The sequence below is a fragment of the Phoenix dactylifera genome, chromosome 1 (genome assembly GCF_051530095.1).
Source record: "Phoenix dactylifera cultivar Ajwa chromosome 1, Ajwa_hap1_PhDact_Kaust_v1.1, whole genome shotgun sequence".
Classification (NCBI taxonomy): Eukaryota; Viridiplantae; Streptophyta; class Magnoliopsida; order Arecales; family Arecaceae; genus Phoenix; species Phoenix dactylifera.
In genome coordinates this window covers 75,402,496-75,421,979 of record NC_143190.1, presented here as the reverse complement: position 1 = coordinate 75,421,979, position 19,484 = coordinate 75,402,496, and the positions used below count along the sequence as shown (strand labels likewise).

The window sequence follows — 19,484 nt, the reverse complement described above, 5'->3', positions numbered from 1 at the left end:
GGTGCAGGATCAGCGACCTGCTGGATTCAGAGGGGAGCCATTGGAGGGTGGGGATGATCAGGGAGGCATTTGGTGAGCAGCTGGTGGAGTTGATTCTGGCCTTGCCAGCCCCCTCTGGAGGGGAGTCGGATAGGTTACTTTGGACTCCGACGGGGCGGTCGCGGGTGCGGGCCAGGGACCTTCTCGCACTGTTTAGCAGGGCGCCAGCTCGACAGATCGTAGGAGGCTGGATATGGAGATTACAGATTCATCCCCGAGTGGCACTTTTCATCTGAAAGGTGGCTCGGGGATGCCTCCCGACCAGGAGTCTGCTCGTTCGGCGTGGCATACGGGTATCTCAGTTTTGTGAGACGTGCGGTGATATCGTGGAGACCACCGAGCATGTTCTTCTGCAGTGCCCTAGGGCTCGAGAGATATGGCAGAGATCTTCGGTTCCCTTGCTTGAGACGGTGGTCTCGGCGCAGGATTTGTTGCGGGTGTTGAGAGACTCCATGTGTAGGCCCAAGTTGGCAGCGGAGGGAATATTGAGGACGTACCTGTCCTATCACATTTGGTTGGATAGGAACGTAGGCATATTTGAGGGGAGGCGGACGCTTCCGAGGATGGTGGTGGATAGAGCGGCGCGACATGCGAGGGAGGTTATGGCGGCTGCCACTGAGTTTTTTTTTGGGATGGCTAGGGACACTTGGGGTACTTCTCACGCTGCTTCAGCGCCCCGTTTCGTTCTTGTCTCTTGGGTACCCCCACCCCTTGGCTATCTCAAAGTAAACTTCGACGGCAGTAGGTCACTAGATGGTTTGATTGGAGGGGTCGGTTTTATGATCAGGGATCACTGTGGTAGGTTGTTGGCCGCAGGAGGGCGTCGTACACCTGGGCTTACAGTTGTTGGAGCGGAGCTGCGGGCTGCTTGGAAGGGTTTATCCTATGCCAGGCAGGTTCTTGACGCCGAGCGAGTGTACCTTGAGGAAGATTCTGCGGTGGTGATCGATTGGATTCAGGGGGTGGACAAGTACGGTGACGGTCACCCCCTTATTCGGGAGACTCGGAGGATGGCTCAGCTGATGATCGGATTCCAGGTTGGTCATGTATTTAGAGAGGCGAACAGGGCTGCAGACTGGATCGCCTCTTTTGTGGCCCGGCATTCCGTGGATGTTTTGTGGACGTCTGCTCTAGACGCTCCTTCCCTTTTGTTGTCTTTTCTTTCTACGGACGTGGCGGGTTGTACTCATGTTAGATCTATATGAATGAGTAGCCGGTTTTTACCAAAAAAAAAAAAAAAGAGTCTTAATCCATTTACATCTACATGGACTATATGATTGGTTGCTTTGATACCATTTGTAACGATTCAAGATCTTATCTAAAAAAAATAACCTAAATGGTAGTATTTCGATTACTTTATCCTATATAAGTATAAAAAATTCTATCCAATTCGTAGCCGATGTAGAACTAAATATATACCCGCATGGATTGTTACAAATGTTCCTCACTAGCCCACGGTCGATCCTCTATTTCGAAACCTTTTTTAAAAAAAAAATTAAATAAAATTGGTAACTCATTTGCCAACTTCTCTTGAGATAAAATAGGTAAAATATCAACCGATTTTTTTTAGATAAAGTCAACAAGTTATTTGTTGAATTTTTTTTGATAAAATTTATAAATTATTTGCCGACTACATTTTAAGGCCGGACCAAATGACGGGCTCTCACAAACTATGAAACAGTATTGTTTGATAGAAGCACATGCCTCATACATAACTACAAGCGGCGAGGCATGCATGCTGACTGCTGTGCCGTGGGAGCAAAATTTAACAAAATTTAGAACGGATGGGGGATCCAAGTCAAGGATCGCTTACTGCACGTCTGCTTTACCGACGGCACGAGAGCGGAGTTCGGACAAAGCAAGATCGCTTGTCAACCTGTGGCAGCCAAAAATAGGGCTAGCACTGATTTGACATGTTGTAGCAATAGAGAACAATTTTCTAGAGCACTGCAGAGTTTAGAAAATAATATAATAGTACCTTAGATAAGTTAGACTAAGGATCTATTCTTGGTAAGAAAAAATATTTATCTGAAAATTTATATTTTTTTAAATAAATATTTTTATAGAAACATAGTTTATCTATATTTTTTTGCATTATGGATAAATTGCTAATTAGATCTATCTATATTTTTCATAATAATCTTTATATTGTATTATATATATATATTATATAACATCATATTATAATATACTATATAATAAAATAACATAATATTAGAGTTAAGGGTATTTAATGAATAAAATGAAAAAATATTTTACCGACTGAGAAAAAATAACTTATCTATTTTTCGGTAGGTAAGACTTTCTTCCTCATTTCATAGGTAAATGCTACTCATGGAAAAATAACTTACCCGCATAGAAAAGCATAAAAATATGGATAAGTTGGTCAATAAAAAAGTTGATAAACTTTTCTATGATATTTATCCACCAAAAAATAGATCCTAAAAGTAATTAAAACCAACATATTATATATTATTAGCCATAAAGAAAATAAAAGATTGCTACATTGTGGAAAAGATTGGGCCCACTTTTAATCATGTTTCAAATTTGCAGACTTGTGATAAAATCACAAAGTCAAGTAAAGATTGCCAATTTGCATCGTAAATTCAAATATCTACAAAACTATTTTATTTGTGAAGAAAATATATTTTCCTGTACAAATTTGAAAGACCCTAAGGACCCTAACACTGTCCTTGACATGGTATAGATGAAAACTGCCCTATTTAAATCGGTTTGCACCCCAGGGGAGAGAAAAAATTCCCCTCCCAAAGACAGATTTAAAATAGTCGGTCATCAATATGTAGGAATATTTAAATCAGTATGTTAGATCATGACCTGGTGACACGTGCTAGACTGGGCGGTGCATGATGGTAGCAAGCATCCCTCCATGACACATAGGGGGGGTGTGATATGCGGACCTCAAAAGAGTCCCGTACTCTCTTAGCCCAAAAAAAAAAAAAAAAAAAAAATTCCCGTACGTTGCTATTGACTAGAGAGAGAGAGAGACAACAACATTCATGCAATCATACGGAGATTTTCTCGAACAGGTGTTGGGCGTGACGATGGCCGACAGCAGGGCAAAGGAGAAAAAGGCTAGGTCGGCGGGGACTAGGGAGGCCTAAGGGGCCAAGGCACCTAACTCCCTGGGGAGCGGCGAAGGATCCATCATGGGCGGCAGTAGCCAAGGGCCCGCCGAGGCAGGTGACATGGACATGCCATTAGATTTCCAATCGAGAGCTAGGACTGCTGCATAGTCGATTTACCGAGGTACTAGAGGTGTCGGAGGAGAGGCTGGCGAAGACTAGGATGGCCTGGCAAGATACAACTGTGTTCATGCAAAACGTAGGAAAGAAGGTACTGGTTGATTGGGTTGCCAGAGAGATACACCGGGTGGGAAAGCTGGATTATGATGTTGAGTGTTTCACAATGGCGGATGAGGTCCTGGCAGATCGGTTTGCATGCGAGAAAGACCAAGAGGCTGCGCTGATGAATGGTCCTTGGTTAGTGGTCGGTCAGCTCCTTGCTATGGAACGATGGAGGCCCAACTTCATCACTAGGTCTAGTGAGGTCGACTGGGTGGTAGTGTGGATGTCTCCCACAACTGCCCTTAGATTATTGAGAGAAGGAGACCATACTCCAAATTGCAATGACGGCTGGATAACCACTGGCATTGGACGGTGTCACCGATCAGGAGAAAAAACAGGGATTTGCGAGGGTGAAGATCGAGCTGGACATCAGATCCCCCCACAAGCCGGGGATATTTGTGAAAGGCGTTCGAGAGGGTGTCGAAAGGAAGATTTGGCAGGTTTTCGTCTATGAAAACCTGTCGGCCTATTGTTTTAGGTGCGAGCATATAGGCCATGGGAAGGCGGCCTGTGTTTTTTCTTCTCCAGCGATGGAGGGGACAGAGATAGAGGTGGACTTCGGAGAAGGGCGCTTGGCAGCAGCGAAGGCCCCGTTGGAGTCTACTGGGCAGGCCGGGGAGAAGGAATCTGAGAAGGATGAGCGGCTACTATATGGCCCCTGGTTAACCACAAGTCGCATCAGGCTCTCGAAGGTTTCCAAGGAGGGAAGCTGGACGATGAAGACGACCGGGGCCGCATCCAGACCTGGCTCGGTGTCGGCGCCCCCTGACTCGGGCCCGAGCTCTGTGGAAGGGGGGCCAAGATCACCCATCTCCTTGCCGGATCTGGACGGCTGGCAAAAGCTATCCAAAGTGGCCCGGCGAAGGTCGTCGGTGAAGGCGGACTCGGGTGGTGCTGCGGGTGGAGCAAGAGTCAGAATGAGTCAACTCAGTGGCCCTATTCATATGGAACGTAGTTTAGGATTGCCTACCAACTAGGAGGATGTTAGCAGGGCGAGGTGTTTGGATCACTACATATTGTGAGACCTGCCTGGACACCGAGGAGACCATCGACCATGTCATCCTTAGATGTCCCAGAGTAGTACAGATCTGGGAGGGGTCTTTCGTCCCCTTTCCATAGGCATTGGAGTCAGTAGAGAACCTGCTACACTATCTGAGAGAGTCCATGAGGAGACCGGCTACAGTCGAGGAGGGGATTAGGAGGGCATATCTAACCTATTATATATGGTTGGATAAGAATGCCTGCCTCTTTGAGGGCAGTGGGTCAGCTCCAAGGGTGGTGGTGGATAGGGCTTTTCGTCATGCTGTGGAGATCACCACAGCGGCCGCGGCAAGTTCCTTTGGGATGGCCAGGGACATCTGGGACACCAGTTCCGTTGTTATAGCATCCAGATTTGCCCTTTTTTCTTAGATACCCCCATCCCTTGGTCATCTCAAAATTAATTTCGATGGCAGCATGTCAGTGAAGGGAGCATATGGAGGAGTGAAATTTGTGATCAGAAACCACCATGGCAGACTAATCGTGGCGGAAGGTCGACGCACCCCCAGCTTGTTGTCATTAAGGCGAAACTTTGAACAGTATGAGAGGGCATCTCTTATGCAAGAAGGGTACTTGATGCAAATAGAGTATACCTCAAGAGAAACTCCTTTACGGTTATCGATTGGATACGAAAAGTGGATCGATACGAAAACAGCCCCCCACTGATTCAGAAGACTCGCAGACTGATCAAGAGAATAAATTCCTTCCAAGCAGCACATGTATATCGGAAGACAAACAGATCTACAGACTGAATTATCTCCTACGAGTGGTTATTTGAACTAGCGCCATTGAGAATCCATCTTTCTTGTATCATTTTATTTCTTTTAACTTGGCAGGCTATACCATTTAAGAGCTATATGAATACCATTTTTCAACCAAAAAAAAAAAAAAAAAAAAGGAGCTCCTCTGCTTACGGCCAGCGACCATGCAAAGCAAGAAGATGAGGCCATCGGGTCATGGCATTATTTTTTGTTAATGCTCAGGAGGACCAAATCTGATGTGCGGCCTTCAAATCTGTTTTATAAATGAAATGGACAAAAAGTTAAAATCCGCCTGATGACCCGGACAATTTCCAACTTTATATACCACGAACTAGAAATATGGATATTACTACACAAGCAAGAACACTATAACAGCTGGGATGATAAATATCGGAAAAATATGTTCATTAACATTGTCATCGGAACTCAGACCAGATTTAAAGACAAAGCTGCCTCCAACAATTACAGTTAAGCCACCACTTGCTTCCTGGTTGGTGCTTCAAGCAAAACTTTAGATGGCAATTAGTCGAATGGTGATTAGGTATGTATGATATAGCATTGCTGACCACAGATTGAAATTATCCAAGCATCATGTGAAAATTTCCGGCATCCAAAGTCCATACCATATTTGAGACCATCTCTGAAGAAACGTCAAATAACACAGCCCATTTCGACCAGCCACGAGGCTCAATGACAGTATATGTATTTATAAGCTATGCTACCAAAAACTCCTGCCGAGACCCTAATCCAGTCAATAACCTTAGTAAATTATGGAAACAACCTGCCTACTGAAGTTTCTTAATCCCAGGAAATGAAGGGAGAATTGCAATAAGAGCATCACCATATCCTACTGGTTCTGCAAAGCATAGCATCAACAAGGATTATGTCGATGAGCATCACATAACAGCCATAACATAAACACAACAGTTTGGCATCCTTACCACCATCTTTCCTTAGTATCTTTACTATCTCTCCGGAAACATCAGACTGAAACAAGTGATAAAAGAAAAATGAACTAAAATAAAAATATTATGCGTGCCATATTGGCTTCAATGCGAGGGGTTCTACAAATGGATACAAGCTAGTACCTCTACAGGAATCTCTCCACCAAGCTGTTCGATGCAACAGAGAATCTGGCCTTCCTTGACTTCTTGCTTCTGCCAAGAGTACATTACAAAAAATTAGATAGGGCCTACAAAGTAAGAACAATAACGTAGACCGGGATTTATTATTTTTACTACAAAGAACGATTGTGGGGTTGGCTGAGCAAAAGAAGCAACAGAAGTAACTGAAAAATAAAAGACATAAAAGGAAGCAACGAGTCATGTAATTGACCAAGCCAGAGCCATTTGTCTGTTGTCATGTTAATTTGGATTACTACAACCTGACTAGACATATTATCTTTCTGGAACAGAAACACAAAATATCCAAAGGTAATATGCACAAGACAGTCCCTCTTTTTGTAAATTGTCCCATTAAGGACAAAAGTACAGTTCTGAAAACATGAAGGCCATTGAGCAGACAAGCAAAAATAAAATTTCGGTCTCAGAGAACCTTGCAAGTTTGCAGTATTGATCAAGAGCTGCAAATAGCAATTTGTGAATTCTCAAGTCAATTGAAGTGATTTGGAAAAATCAGATATTGTTAAAAAATTTGCATTTGGGATATAATCAACTCAGCTCAACTTAGCTAAGCCTTAATCCCAAAACTAATTGGAGTCAGCTACATAAATCCTTTTCCTCCATTCCACTCTTTTTTTTCCTGAAATATTTAGTGATATTAAGTCCTTCCTTACTACATCATCCCATGAATTTTGGTCTACCTCTACCCTTCTTTCCTTCTATATGTATCAAATCACTCCATAAAAAAACTGGCTCTGCTTCCCTTTTTGAAAATGAAGAAAGAGAGAAGGGTTCGCTTACAGTTGTTCTACCTATAGAAAAGATCATGAAAGAGGCGATCAGAATGGTACCCGAATCCTACAATTCTGAGTTTCCAGATATATCGCACTTCCACTCAGGTCGAGGCTGCTACTCGGCCCTACGACGGATCAAAGAAGAGTGGGGAACCTCTTGCTGGTTTTTGGAATTCGACATCATTAAGTGTTTTCACACCATCAAATGACATCGATTCATCTCAATCTTTAAGGAAGAGATCGACGATCCCAAGTTCTTTTACCCCACTTAGAAACTGTTTTTCGCCGGAGTATTTGTAGGAGGTGAGAAGCGCCCTTACTCCATCATCCCTCAGCCTATGTTGTACATATCTAAACTAAGTCACTCTCTCAATTGGTCTTTAATTGGTGCCACCTCCACCTTTTTTATGAATGACTTCATTTATCATTCTATTTTTATTTGTATTACCATATATCCATTTCAATATTCTCATTTCGGCCTCCCTCATCTTGTACACGTTTTTTAACTGCCCGATATTCTGTACTATAAAGCATAATTGGTAGTATGGCTATCCTATAAAGTTTTTCCTTCAACTTGGCAGGTACTTATTATCATGTAATATCCCGGTTGCATTTCTCCATTTTATCCAACTTGCTTTAACCCCAAGGATAACATCCTTTTTAATCTACCCTTCCTTACGAATAATCGATCCTAAATACTGAAAATGTTCACTCTTATATAAGATCCTCAATTTTCACTCCATCTCTATCTCTATTTCTAATTAAAACCACATTCCATGTATTTCATCTTAGTAGTACTTAACTTAAAATACTTAGATCTAACACACTCCTTCGTAATTCTCACTTATGATTAACTCCAACTTTAACTTCATCGGCTTAAAATATGTCATCTGCAAACAGCATATACCATGGAATATCGTCCTAAATTTGCCCAGTAACCTAATCCATAACTAGCACAAAAAGGTCAAGACATATAACAGATCTTTAGTGTAGACCTATTATAATTAAAAATTCACTAGCATTACTGCTAGTATTTCTCACACTAGTAACCATTCCATTGTACATGGTCTTAATCATATTAATATATCAAAAGAAACTCATTTCTTTTCTAACACCATCATAAAACTTTTCTAGGAACTGTATCATATACTTTCTCTAAATCAAGATAAACCATAAAATGATCTTGAATCTTTCTTTGTATTTTTCTATTAACCTTCAAAAGAGAAAAATAACTTTCATAATCAACCTTCCGGGCATAAAACCAAATTGGTTCTATGATATTTTCATATCATATACCAATTTATACTCATTCACCCTATCTCAAAGTCTCATAATACGGCTCAAAAGTTTGTTACCACAATAGTTAGAACAATTTTGAATGTCACCTTTATTCTTATAAATTGGTACTATAGTACTCTTCCTTCATTCATTAGGTACCTTCTCAGCTTTTAAAATCATATTAAACAAATTAGTCAACAAAGTTACTTCCATCTAAACACTTCTAAACCTCATAAGATTCCATCAGGTCCAACCATTTTTCCTATTTATTTTTTTCATAGCCTCCTTTACTTCAGATACTGTAATTCTACGTGTACACTTAACATTTCTATTCTTAATGAACTAGTAAGGCATCCTAAACTATTTACAAAACTTTGATGGAATAGCCCATCAAAATAACTTCATATTTATTTGATTTTATTCTCCTTAACCAAAAATTTTTTATTTTCAGATTTGGTGCGTAATCTAAGTCTCCAGTTTTCCTTTCTCTTAGTCATGTAATCTTATACATATTTTCCTCCCATCCTTAGTTTCTAACTTGCAATATAACTTTTCATACACTTTAAATCTAGCCTCTCGTGTCGCCTTCTTAACTTTCTTCTTAGCTAGCTTATAGCTTTCATACACTTCTCTATTCCTACATTTATGTAGCCTTCTACAATGCTCTCTTTTAGCCTTACCAGTCAACTGAACTTTTTCATTCCACCACCAAGTTTCCTTGTTGAATAGTCCTTTTTCATTTGATTCTCCTAATACCTCCATAGCCACTTTCTTAATATTATTAGCTATCTCTTCCCACATGATATTGACTTTCCTATCTAGACAATTTTTTTTTCCTTCAACATTTTATCCTTAAAAGCCCTTTTTTCTCTTCTCACAAATTCCAACACCTAGTTCTCATATTTCTATTTTTTTAATCCTTCTCTTTCATTTCCTAATACATACATCCAAAACGACCAATCTATGTTGGATTGTTCAATTCTTACCTAGTATAACCTTACAAATTTTATACAAAAATCAATCGATCTTTCTAGTAAGGAATAAATCTATTTGATTATTATCATACACACTTTTAAAAGTTATCAAGTGAGAATCTTTCTTCTTAAAGCAAGTGTTAGCTAATACTAGGTCATATGCCGTCGCAAACTCCAAATTGGTACTTCCCTCTTTATTTCTATCTCCAAAATTATAACATCCATGCACCTTTTCAAAACTTATATTATATTTCCTTGCATGGCCATTCAAATATCCTCCGATGGATATCCTTTCTCTACTCTCTTAAATTAGTCTTATTTATGTTCCTCCAGAAGTGTTGCTTTGTAGCATCATCCAATCCCGCTTGAGGAGCATAAGTGCTAATGATATTAATGGACTGATCATCTAAGACTACTTTTATCAAGATTATTCTATCACCTAGTCAGCTCTTTGTTATTAAATTTATAGTGTGCCTCCCATTCATTTCTCTCATATTTACAGAACCTTATTTGATAAATCCGCAACTATTCCATGAGAATAAAGAGTAAAGAACACATCTTTTCTACATCCACAACTTGCATCTAAAGGCAAAAAAGGAAGCATGAAGTTGTCTAGAATTCTGAAAGAAGTCAAACAAGACACTATCACAAAGAAGTAAAAGGTGAGAAATGCTTTACAAACCAATATTGACCACAAATCTGCAAGACCCATTTGATTTTATTACAGAAAAAGAAAGCCCCAATCAAGCCTGGTCAACTTAACTTTGTAATCAATGCTTGTCATTTTGTTCTTGTGCATGGCTTGGCTACTTTTAACTCTCATAGTCTCAACAGAAACATCTTGAGACAGCATGGCATTCAACCAGGGCTGGCAAACATGCAAGCTGTTCCTAAGCTAGGTAGCGTTTGGCTCGAAATTTCACTTGAGTTTCGCTTACTCAGTTAGCAAGCGAGCCGAGCTAGAGCCACGATTAGCTTGCTCGAGCTTGGCTCATTTTAGCTCAAAATATCAATATGTAAGTATATATATATGTTATATATTTTTAATTATTATTATCAATATAAAATTTATTTTATATTTATTTATTGTAAATTAATACAATTTATGAAGAGTGGAATAAATTTTAATTATAATATTAGAATATAATGAAAAGGTGAGTCTAAACTATATGAATGAAAGCATAGAAAGATCTTGAGCTCTCACCAAATCTTTTAAATGAGCTGTTCATGAGGCTCGAGCTCAGCTTCGAATTTAAGTGTGCTGGCTCAAGCTCAGCTCGATTGTAAAACAAGCCAAGCTAGAGGCAGGCTTGGCTCTCTCATGTTTGGCTCATTCACACCCCTGCATTCAACCTTGTGTCATCACCTTGAGCATGATTGCCTAGGGTGTCTTAGCTAACTAAATAATCAGAAAATACTTGAAAAGAAGCTTTACAAGCGGCACACCATTAAATATTATATAATGACTATCTGATGACTGCCACAAGATTTTCGATTACATCCCATTAAGCTGATAAAACTTGAAAATAAAACTGAGCCCCAACATGTTTCCATCTTATTGGATTCTAATATTATATAATGACTATCTGATGACTGCCACAAGATTTTGGATTACATCCCATTAAGCTGATAAAATTGGAAAATAAAACTGAGCCCCAACATGTTTCCATCTTATGAGATTCTAAAGTAAGCAAACTAGTGATTGTGCCTACGGCATCAAATGCACTTCTTTCAAAGTCTGTCAATAGTGAATATTATAACAACTAGGAATATGGGGAAAAAATCCAATGATGCACCTTCTTTGCAACCCTGGCACCCAATAACCTTGAAAAGCCAACATGATCAAATCTTAAAGAAAACATAGACAGACCATTGATAGCTCATTGACAAATATTTTCTATGTTCATAAATGGGGGAAGAGATCATGAAAAATAAGGATAGAAGTATATATTGCATTAGATTCAATTTGCAAAGACAATCAAGTTAGGCCATAGAGAGAAAGATTCTCTTAAATTATGCCAGCAATAGACAAATGAAAAGATTCAAGAGAAACAAGGATCTATAAACTAGAAATTACATTAGCTTGGACTTGCGAATGGGTTTAGGTCTTGGTGGGGAAAATATAAACCTTTTTCTGGAGTAGCGAGATTGCATCAATAAAAGGAGTGGGAGGTGATATTTAAGAGATACAAGGTGCAGTATTTATGAGAAGAAAGAACAACAGGTGTAGACAAGTTGGTAAATGGTAAGAAACCATCTCCTTCAGTGTTTGGCTTCTAACTATTTGCTAGTACGGTAAAGTCTAGCTCAAAACTCATTGATTAGTAACTATATTAGATCTACTTCCAATTGATAAACTAAACTTGGTGTATATGTGCTTGTCTATTGAAATCATACCCATCCAGAAAACGCTTTTAGCTAATGCTAACTTTTCAGAGGAAAATATGAGCTACTTCTATTTTAGGCAATAGGCAATTTTAGAGCTAGACCACCAAGTGAACCCACAGAGCATCTTTTCATCCTGTTCCAGACCACTTATCGGTTCTAATTCTGTGACCTCATTGCTCAATCATTTAAAAGATCTATAAGTTGATAAAAACCAAAAACATACAAACTGTATTTTAAAAAAGTACACAGAAATTTCAGTTTGAAGCAGAACAGTATGAGGATATAGGTGAGGCCAACGACTAAAATTTAATTAGCTATTTTCCAGATTGCCAAAATAGAACAGATGAAGCCCCAATATAAATCTCTGCTCAACTACTTCAGGTCAGTTAGCTCCAATATTGAAAATCTTAAAGGCATGCCTTAATAAAAGAGTTACCTCTTTACATAATGGAGGTGCTCGCTTTCCTTTGATGGTGCGGGATGTCCTAAAGAACCCAACCTGCTTAACACGTAACATCAATGCAAAGACCATTCACAAAAGGAAAGAAAAAGAAGTGTACTTTATGGTTGAACAAATTGGAATGAGCCCTGGCCTAATTCGTGAGGAGAGAGGTGGGAAGGGGGGGAGAGAGGGGGGGGGGGGGGGGGGGGGAGAGAGAGAGGTAAGTTCCTCACATTTGGTGATGGAAGCATCACTAATCCCTCATCTGAAGCTGTTCTCTGGATGCCACCTGTAGATGGTTTTGGTTTGGAGATGGCTAGGGAAGCTGTAGCAGCAGACCCATTTGAATCAGCAGTTTGGTTTGTAGTATTGGTTTGGGCTGGAGGGAGAATTGGAACAGGTGGGGGTACATTTTCCTCAACCAAGTCCCTTTTGACATAGAGATGAAAGCCTGCAAGCTAATCATAATGATAAAACACATAGATAAATAAAATAGTATTTATTTATTACATTTTTCAGAAAATCAAATAACAATGGCTACACTTCCATAATGTTTACAATTTGAAATGCCTTACATCCAGTTTAAACTCTGAGATAGAAGATGTATCACAGATGGCTGTGAGCAAAGGCTCCACCTGTGAAAATTGAAGACGAAAAATCACCGGGCAGACTAATAAACTTTCCAGCAAATATGGAATGATATACAATCCCCTGTAATCAGTTTATTCCCAAATTGTTGCCATTATGGTTTGTGACTTAACTCTTAAGGAAAAAAAATTAATCAATGTTTTTTGTGAAATTATTTACATGACAATAGATAATGGAGCTTGATTTTGTTACTAAGGATTATTCTTTTGGTCATTACGTCAATACCAGACAATGCATTTTATATTTCTGCATGGGCGTAACACTATATTATTGACATGCAAATTTAGATAATTTATATGTTAAGAAGCAAATTTAGTAAAAATAAGGACTTGGGATAGGAGAATCAAGTTAATCGCTTTCCTCTTACCAAATTAAAATATTTTTTTCAGAACATCACTTAAAGTTTTAACAAATTTTCAGACCTCAAACATGAAATCCACTTGCATTTCCACGGTTTTATGAGAGAACATGCAGCAGGACACTTATGCAGTCTTCATGTTTAAAGCTACAATTATCAACCAAATCAGAATGAGGTACTCACTTCTAGTGAAACTGGGATAATTTGGTCTACTTTAAATTTATTTTCTTCGAGCATGATGGCATCTGAATCGTTCTCTGCTACTTAGATAAATTGAGACATGTTAGCATAAATTCATGGAGACAGTTAACATCAGACAACAGAGACTCTTCAACCAATTAAAAGTAAATGCTCATATGACTCTCACCTTCATGCATGCAAGTATGAATTTCAATGCATGGTCAAATAATAGTTTGAATCTTAGATACCAAAGATGGCTAGAAGCGGAAGAACAATATAAAGGAATTTTTTTTAGTGGTCTGAAACAACTATATTCATGCAATATTGACGCAGATATTCTCCAAGAAACTTATTTAAAAAAATCAGCCATTTTATTTTCTCCTTAAAATATTATAATAGAAATTCTGCAATTTATGCATACAATTAATGCAAATAATTTAATGATTCAGTGTATAAGTATGACTGAAACTGTATGCTGAGAAAAACAGAACAAAGGCAAGCAAATGCAGCAATAACTTTGCAGAAGGGAATCATAAATGTGCTCCAACTCTTCATTTCATATTTCAAAAAAATGGTCTAAACATGTCTGAGCACGTTCTGGTTACACAAACATAATAAAAAATCACTAGCCTCATAACATCTATATCGATCTTTTCCTTTAAGGATCCTACTTTGTAACAGGTTCTATTACACAGCCTGATCCACTGAATGGGGAAAATGCTTGTGAATATCATTAAACCATTTCAACGCAAGTTTTCATCTATCTGCATAACCTCTTCCCCAACCCTTTGTGTTTCATCTCGTTCCTCTCTAATTCTACTCTTTCCGCCTCTTTGATCTTTGCTTCAATTCTTCTCTTCACTGTGATAAAGGATGGTAGTAAAGAGCACATTATTGCTGGTTATCAAGGTCAAAATCAGATCTGAGGAAAATCTGTTCTAGTCTACACAAGTAACCAGTGTTACCTAGACACTCCGAATTTTGGATTTTATGATGTGGCAAACACCTAAACATTTGGCTACTTCATGACCCTCTATAACATATCATACCATCAAATTATGATGCCATCATCTTTATGTACCTACTTCTAGCACTTCAATATCAAAGTTCTTAACTCTAATATAATAAACAGCCATTTCATCAAATTTATATAACCTTAGAACGTAGGTCTAGCTCATTATTGATCATATGCATATATCACTATATAATATGTAATACATTGTGTGTGTGTGTGTGTGATGTACGTACGTATGTATGTAAGATATAGATGTGTCCTCATGCCTAACTTTTAGAAGATTCCCATGTTGGATTCTCCTGGACACTTCACACCCTTGTCACATATCCTAGCATCATTGTGAATAGCCCCTGAATATCCCATCAGGATTACATCAAGTTGTTTAAAAATGCCTAGTAAGCAGAAAAAGCTTGTGAGACTTCTTCATATTATGTGTATATATTTTACAAAAAGAAATTCTTATCAAATAATATCCTATGACTATTTTCTGGTTTATATGCTTAATAATTCATAAAATATAACTGCTAAACATTTCCAACGCTTGTTTAGGTTAACCTGTCTTGGTAAGTAGTAACAGAAAAATTACAAAAAAATGAGGGGAAAATTCGGGGTGTCTCATAGAGGGAAGGTTGATGCATTATAAGCTATACTTCATTAAAAAGACAGTTCCAAAGGTAGGAATTATTCTCTCTAAATTATGTCTATCATTTTTACACAGAATATGCCTTCCCACTTTTTCTATAGTATATAACCTATCCCCCCACATTAATTCCAGATGTTAAAAAAGGAAAAAGAAATATAACTATCAAAAAGAAAAGGACTCAAATCCTCTCCAATCAAGGATAGTGTTGCATGGGCATGGACACAAGAATCAGATTAAGAAAATGTCCAAGTGTTTGACTCAACAAGAAGAGAAAACGAAAATATGAGAGACACAAAAAAGAATAATTTTAATTAAAAACTATTATTAAAATGTTGATAAAATAAATATTAAATATATAATTCTTCCAATATACATTTTTATCTTCAAATTTCACAATAAGCATGAGAATTTTAGATAAAATAATTTTTATCTTCAAATTCTCTATCAGCGTCTAAAAGTTGTAGATAGAAAAATTTGATAAGTATCCATGCACCTCTGATAGGTACCCAATTTGGATATATATCCGACAAGGACTCTAGGAGCTCGACACTCGTGTACAGGTAAAACAGGTCAAGAGATAGCTTGTGATAGGCATAATGGCCTGTGATGCAGCAAGTCCCCACACATAGAGCAACACACCATCCATGTAAGGAATGGAGCCCACTACATCATGAGCTGACATGCAAACATAGTGACCCATGATTGGAGATTGGACCTGTCCAATCGAAACCCTAGCTGGAGAAGATCCAAATCCAAAACAAACAGTAAAAAAATCTGGAAGATTTTGGATTGCTTTTTAAAAACCAATCTAGTGAAAGAACATAAAGAATTCTTCCAGATCAAACCATATTTGTGGATATTTGTTTTCCAAACTAATTTGAAAAAAAAGAATGATCTCATAAAAATATGTAAGGATTTTGGATTGTTTTTGAAAACCTAATATGATAAAAATGTGGAAATGGGCTACCCCAAATCAAATCCTATTTATTGATGCCAGCTTTTTGAAAAAAAGTATTATGTTATTGATAAATATTTATATAGTTGGTATGGTATAACTTAAGATTTTATCTTTTCCTTTTTTTTCCCGCGCAAATGTGCATTGGCATGCCCCATTGCGAATGCGGTATAACATATAAGACCTCAAGCTTTATTTAAGTTTTTCATCTATAATGATGAAATTTACCCCCTATTACGAGAAAAATTATCCAAGCAAATTGCAATGATTTGTCTGACAAATTGCAGTTATCGATATGACAAACCTAAAACCAATATTTGAGATTTACACAGATAAGTTACAAATTAGTAAAAAAAATGTTACATTGAAAAGGCACATACTTCCAGAAGATAAGCAACATCTTGCAGCCAATGAGTTTGTGAGTCTCTGAGCCTGCTTATCAAATCCTGCAGCATGCACTGGTTCCTGCCATATCTGAGTTCCTTTCGAGCCATTCAGTGCTTCTAATCTGCCACTTTTTGTCCTACGAGGAGTAAACAATGCAGTGCACCTGAGCTTTTTGAACTCCGGATGAAACTTGAACAGTGTGATATTAGAGGTACTTCCTTGACTGCCTGAAACAAAGTGTCAGACTATAAAAGATGCTTACCAGTTTCGAGATAACTCATGCAACTGAATGACCCATATAAACAGATAGGAGATTCATCAATGCACAAGCATGGCAAGCTACACTAGCACTAATGTTTTGGTCAGTGTACAAACTATGGCTTTGCATGAGCATGTGACTGAATTGCATAATAAACCAAATTTGAAACAAAACCTACAGCACTGATTATTTCAATGACAAACTATACCAAGGATTTATCTAGGGTGTTAAGGTACACCAGCACTATTGACCATACATTGCTGCAACAAAAGTGAAGCATCATCTCTCCTGCTTGATCTTTAAGAACCACTTGAATTGAAAAAGATAAGGACTTTTGACCAAGCATACATTGGCAAATTGTCTCCCATGCCACATTTTCAAATCTGCATCCTGGTAAGGGCGCCTTGGATATTTTCTTTCATGATGGCATATTTTTCCCCCTCAAAAATCTATTGTTTCATAAGATTTAAAGGTCCAGATAGATGTCAAATTTATCACAACTTTCGTTTGACTGAAGTACGACATGGCCAGATGATTTGCTTTACTTTTTCTTTAATCAAACAATTCTATGTTCGTGAAGTCCCAATAATATGTTTATAATAATGAGCCATTATTCCGAACCTACATATTGCTGGTTTCTTCTGAGGTTGTTGATGTCCTGCTTAACAGCTTTCCTTTCCAAGCAAGTTTGTGAACATATTCTTACCAGGGAAAGAAGCTGAAGATTCTCAGTGCAGAAATTCAGGAAAGTTATGTAGTGAAATAGATAAAAAAATTGATTGAACGCAAGACATCTTTCATCATGACTGCAAAAAATACAGGACAACTTAAAATGTGAAAAAAGGATATTTATCAGCAATATAATCTCTTTAAAAATTCAAGAAAAGTTACTCAAGCTGTATATAGAAAGTATTACTTAAATTCAGAGGAGAGAGTTGCTGGGTTCCTCGTCCCAATGCAACAAATAAATATCATACTTTTCCAGATGATGGAAACTGATTTTGAACACAACATAGAGACAGTGGGGTCTAAACTCTTTCCCACATCTGCTTGTGAGGTGCAGCATGGTAGGAGGAGGAATACCAATGTGCTTCACCTAGATTCAAGGTGTTAAGTTATATCAGGAAGAAAACAAGTCAGATAGCGAAGTACCAAAGCGAGTGCTGAAAAGAATGGGCTAAGTACATCCCATAATCATCGTCAATCCCTTTGCCAACTAATGAAGACACATTACAAGAATCCTCAATAAACATTCATTCCTATTTAGTGCTATCTCTGAGTCTATTCAAGTCACTGTTGTTCATACTGATGGTGAAAGTGAACGGAGAAGAAAGATGGCGGGTACCAAGCATGCGAACGTTTTGTTCTGATAATATCCATCGGCACACAGAAACTAATATGGCTTTTCTTGTTTTTAGGGTTTGCAAAAATATCCACAAGAAAATCAAAAAGTTTAATCTGTGCAATCATAAAAAAAATTATAAGTAAATAAGATCGAATATTTGGATTTGCAATGCTGTCTCACAGATGAAGCCCGAATCCCGTTCAAGGAAAGAAAGAGGAGGAAGAAGAAGAACAAGAACAAGAATTCACATATGAAATCAAGAAGAACTATTATAAGTTTCAAAATTCAAGAAACCAGATCGGTTACAAGATTTCAATCACTCACAAATTCTCAGCAAGGAAACTAATATCAATATCAAGGAACATTGTGGGGAGGGGAAAAAAGGGGAAAAGGGGAAAAACAAGAAGCGGAAGTTTCAACATATCGATAAGCGCGTTCAAAGGGACATGCAATGCCGCGGCATCACACAAAAAGAGCAAGAAGAACACGCGAGAGAAGAAAAACAAAGAGAAAGAAAAAATGCCATAGCAAACTAGAATCTTTGATTCTTTGATAGCTTTCAACTATAAACCGCCCAGGATTCAGCTTTGAAAGACCCGTCGTGCAATCCAGAAACCGAACGCTGAAGAATTCGTCAAGAGAAATGGAAAAGAAAAAAACAAATCCCTTGACGGCATTCGGAACAAGAAACCATTTACGATTAGGTTTTCGAATGAAAAACAAAAACCCATCGAACAAGATCGTCGATAGACAAAAAGAAGAATGGGAAGACTTCGTTCGAGAGACAGAATGGCCGACGTGGGACTTACATGTAGCCATGACCCTTCTTCTCGCGCTCTCTCGCTCTCTCTCGTTTCTTCCCCTCTCTCGGTTCCGTGCTTCTTTTTTTTTTAAGCCCCCTCTTCTTTCTTTGATGGTATTTATAGTGGCACCGAAAAGGACAGAAACGGAGGAGGCCGTATTGCGTGCGAGTCTAAGTTTCCGTCTACCGACAGTCGTTAGGCGGCAGAGAAACAGCTCGATCTGTCACGAGCAACAATTAGGGATGGCAGAATATGATCCAATCCGCTAATTCGATCCATATTTGGTTCGTTATAAATAGATTTAAATTTAGCTTGAACAGTTTTGGATCGAAAACAAGTTGACCCATTTAACCTATTTATTAATTGAATCGGATACGGATTTTAGATGTCTGACCTTTTTAACCCATTTATAATTTGATGCCCATAGATTTTTTTTTTTTTTTTGTTTGCTGGAAGTCTAGGAGACTTGGACAACCGGGCAGCCCGCAGCCCAGTGGACCACAAAGTCACAGCAGGGAGATGGAGCGTGATTACTTTTGCTTTTTCTCTTTTCCTGATTTTTATTCATTTAGTTATATTTTCCCCGACTTTACGGACACCTCTGAGTCTCTCTCTCTCTCTCTCTCTCCCCCCTCCTTGAAAAATCCTTTACCCAATCCCCTCACCCTCACTCCCACAACTCTTCTCCCCC

General features: G+C 38.3%; 1 protein-coding gene across 6 annotated transcripts; it reads right to left on the bottom strand.

Moving 5' to 3' along the window:
* Nucleotides 1-5,584: 5,584 nt before the first annotated feature.
* Nucleotides 5,585-18,895, bottom strand: LOC103722903 (uncharacterized). Of its 6 annotated transcripts, XM_088712191.1 has the most exons (10): nucleotides 18,800-18,895; nucleotides 17,623-17,741; nucleotides 16,380-16,613; nucleotides 13,390-13,463; nucleotides 12,776-12,835; nucleotides 12,434-12,658; nucleotides 12,195-12,257; nucleotides 6,292-6,360; nucleotides 6,145-6,190; nucleotides 5,585-6,059 (listed from the first exon to the last, which is right to left on the bottom strand). In XM_088712191.1, the coding sequence occupies exons 2-10, from the start codon at nucleotides 17,657-17,659 to the stop codon at nucleotides 5,989-5,991; spliced, it is 879 nt and encodes a 292-aa protein (XP_088568317.1). In that variant the 5' UTR covers nucleotides 17,660-17,741; nucleotides 18,800-18,895; the 3' UTR covers nucleotides 5,585-5,988. The 6 variants fall into 6 exon arrangements, with proteins under 6 accessions (XP_088568317.1, XP_008811851.3, XP_008811853.3 ...); XM_008813629.5 differs by lacking the exon at nucleotides 17,623-17,741 and having other exon boundaries at nucleotides 13,390-13,469; XM_008813631.5 differs by lacking the exon at nucleotides 17,623-17,741 and having other exon boundaries at nucleotides 18,800-18,894.
* Between the last annotated feature and the right edge of the window lie 589 nt (nucleotides 18,896-19,484).

Excerpts from the sequence above, each read along its gene's own strand:
- LOC103722903 (XM_088712181.2), bottom strand. The coding sequence starts at position 17,659 with ATGTTGTGTTCAAAATCAGTTTCCATCATCTGGAAAA. Across the intron at positions 13,470-16,379 it reads ATGTTGCTTATCTTCTGGAA|TAGCAGAGAACGATTCAGAT; the intron begins GTATGTGCCTTT and ends AATTTATCTAAG. Across the intron at positions 6,060-6,144 it reads GATACTAAGGAAAGATGGTG|AACCAGTAGGATATGGTGAT; the intron begins GTAAGGATGCCA and ends TATGCTTTGCAG.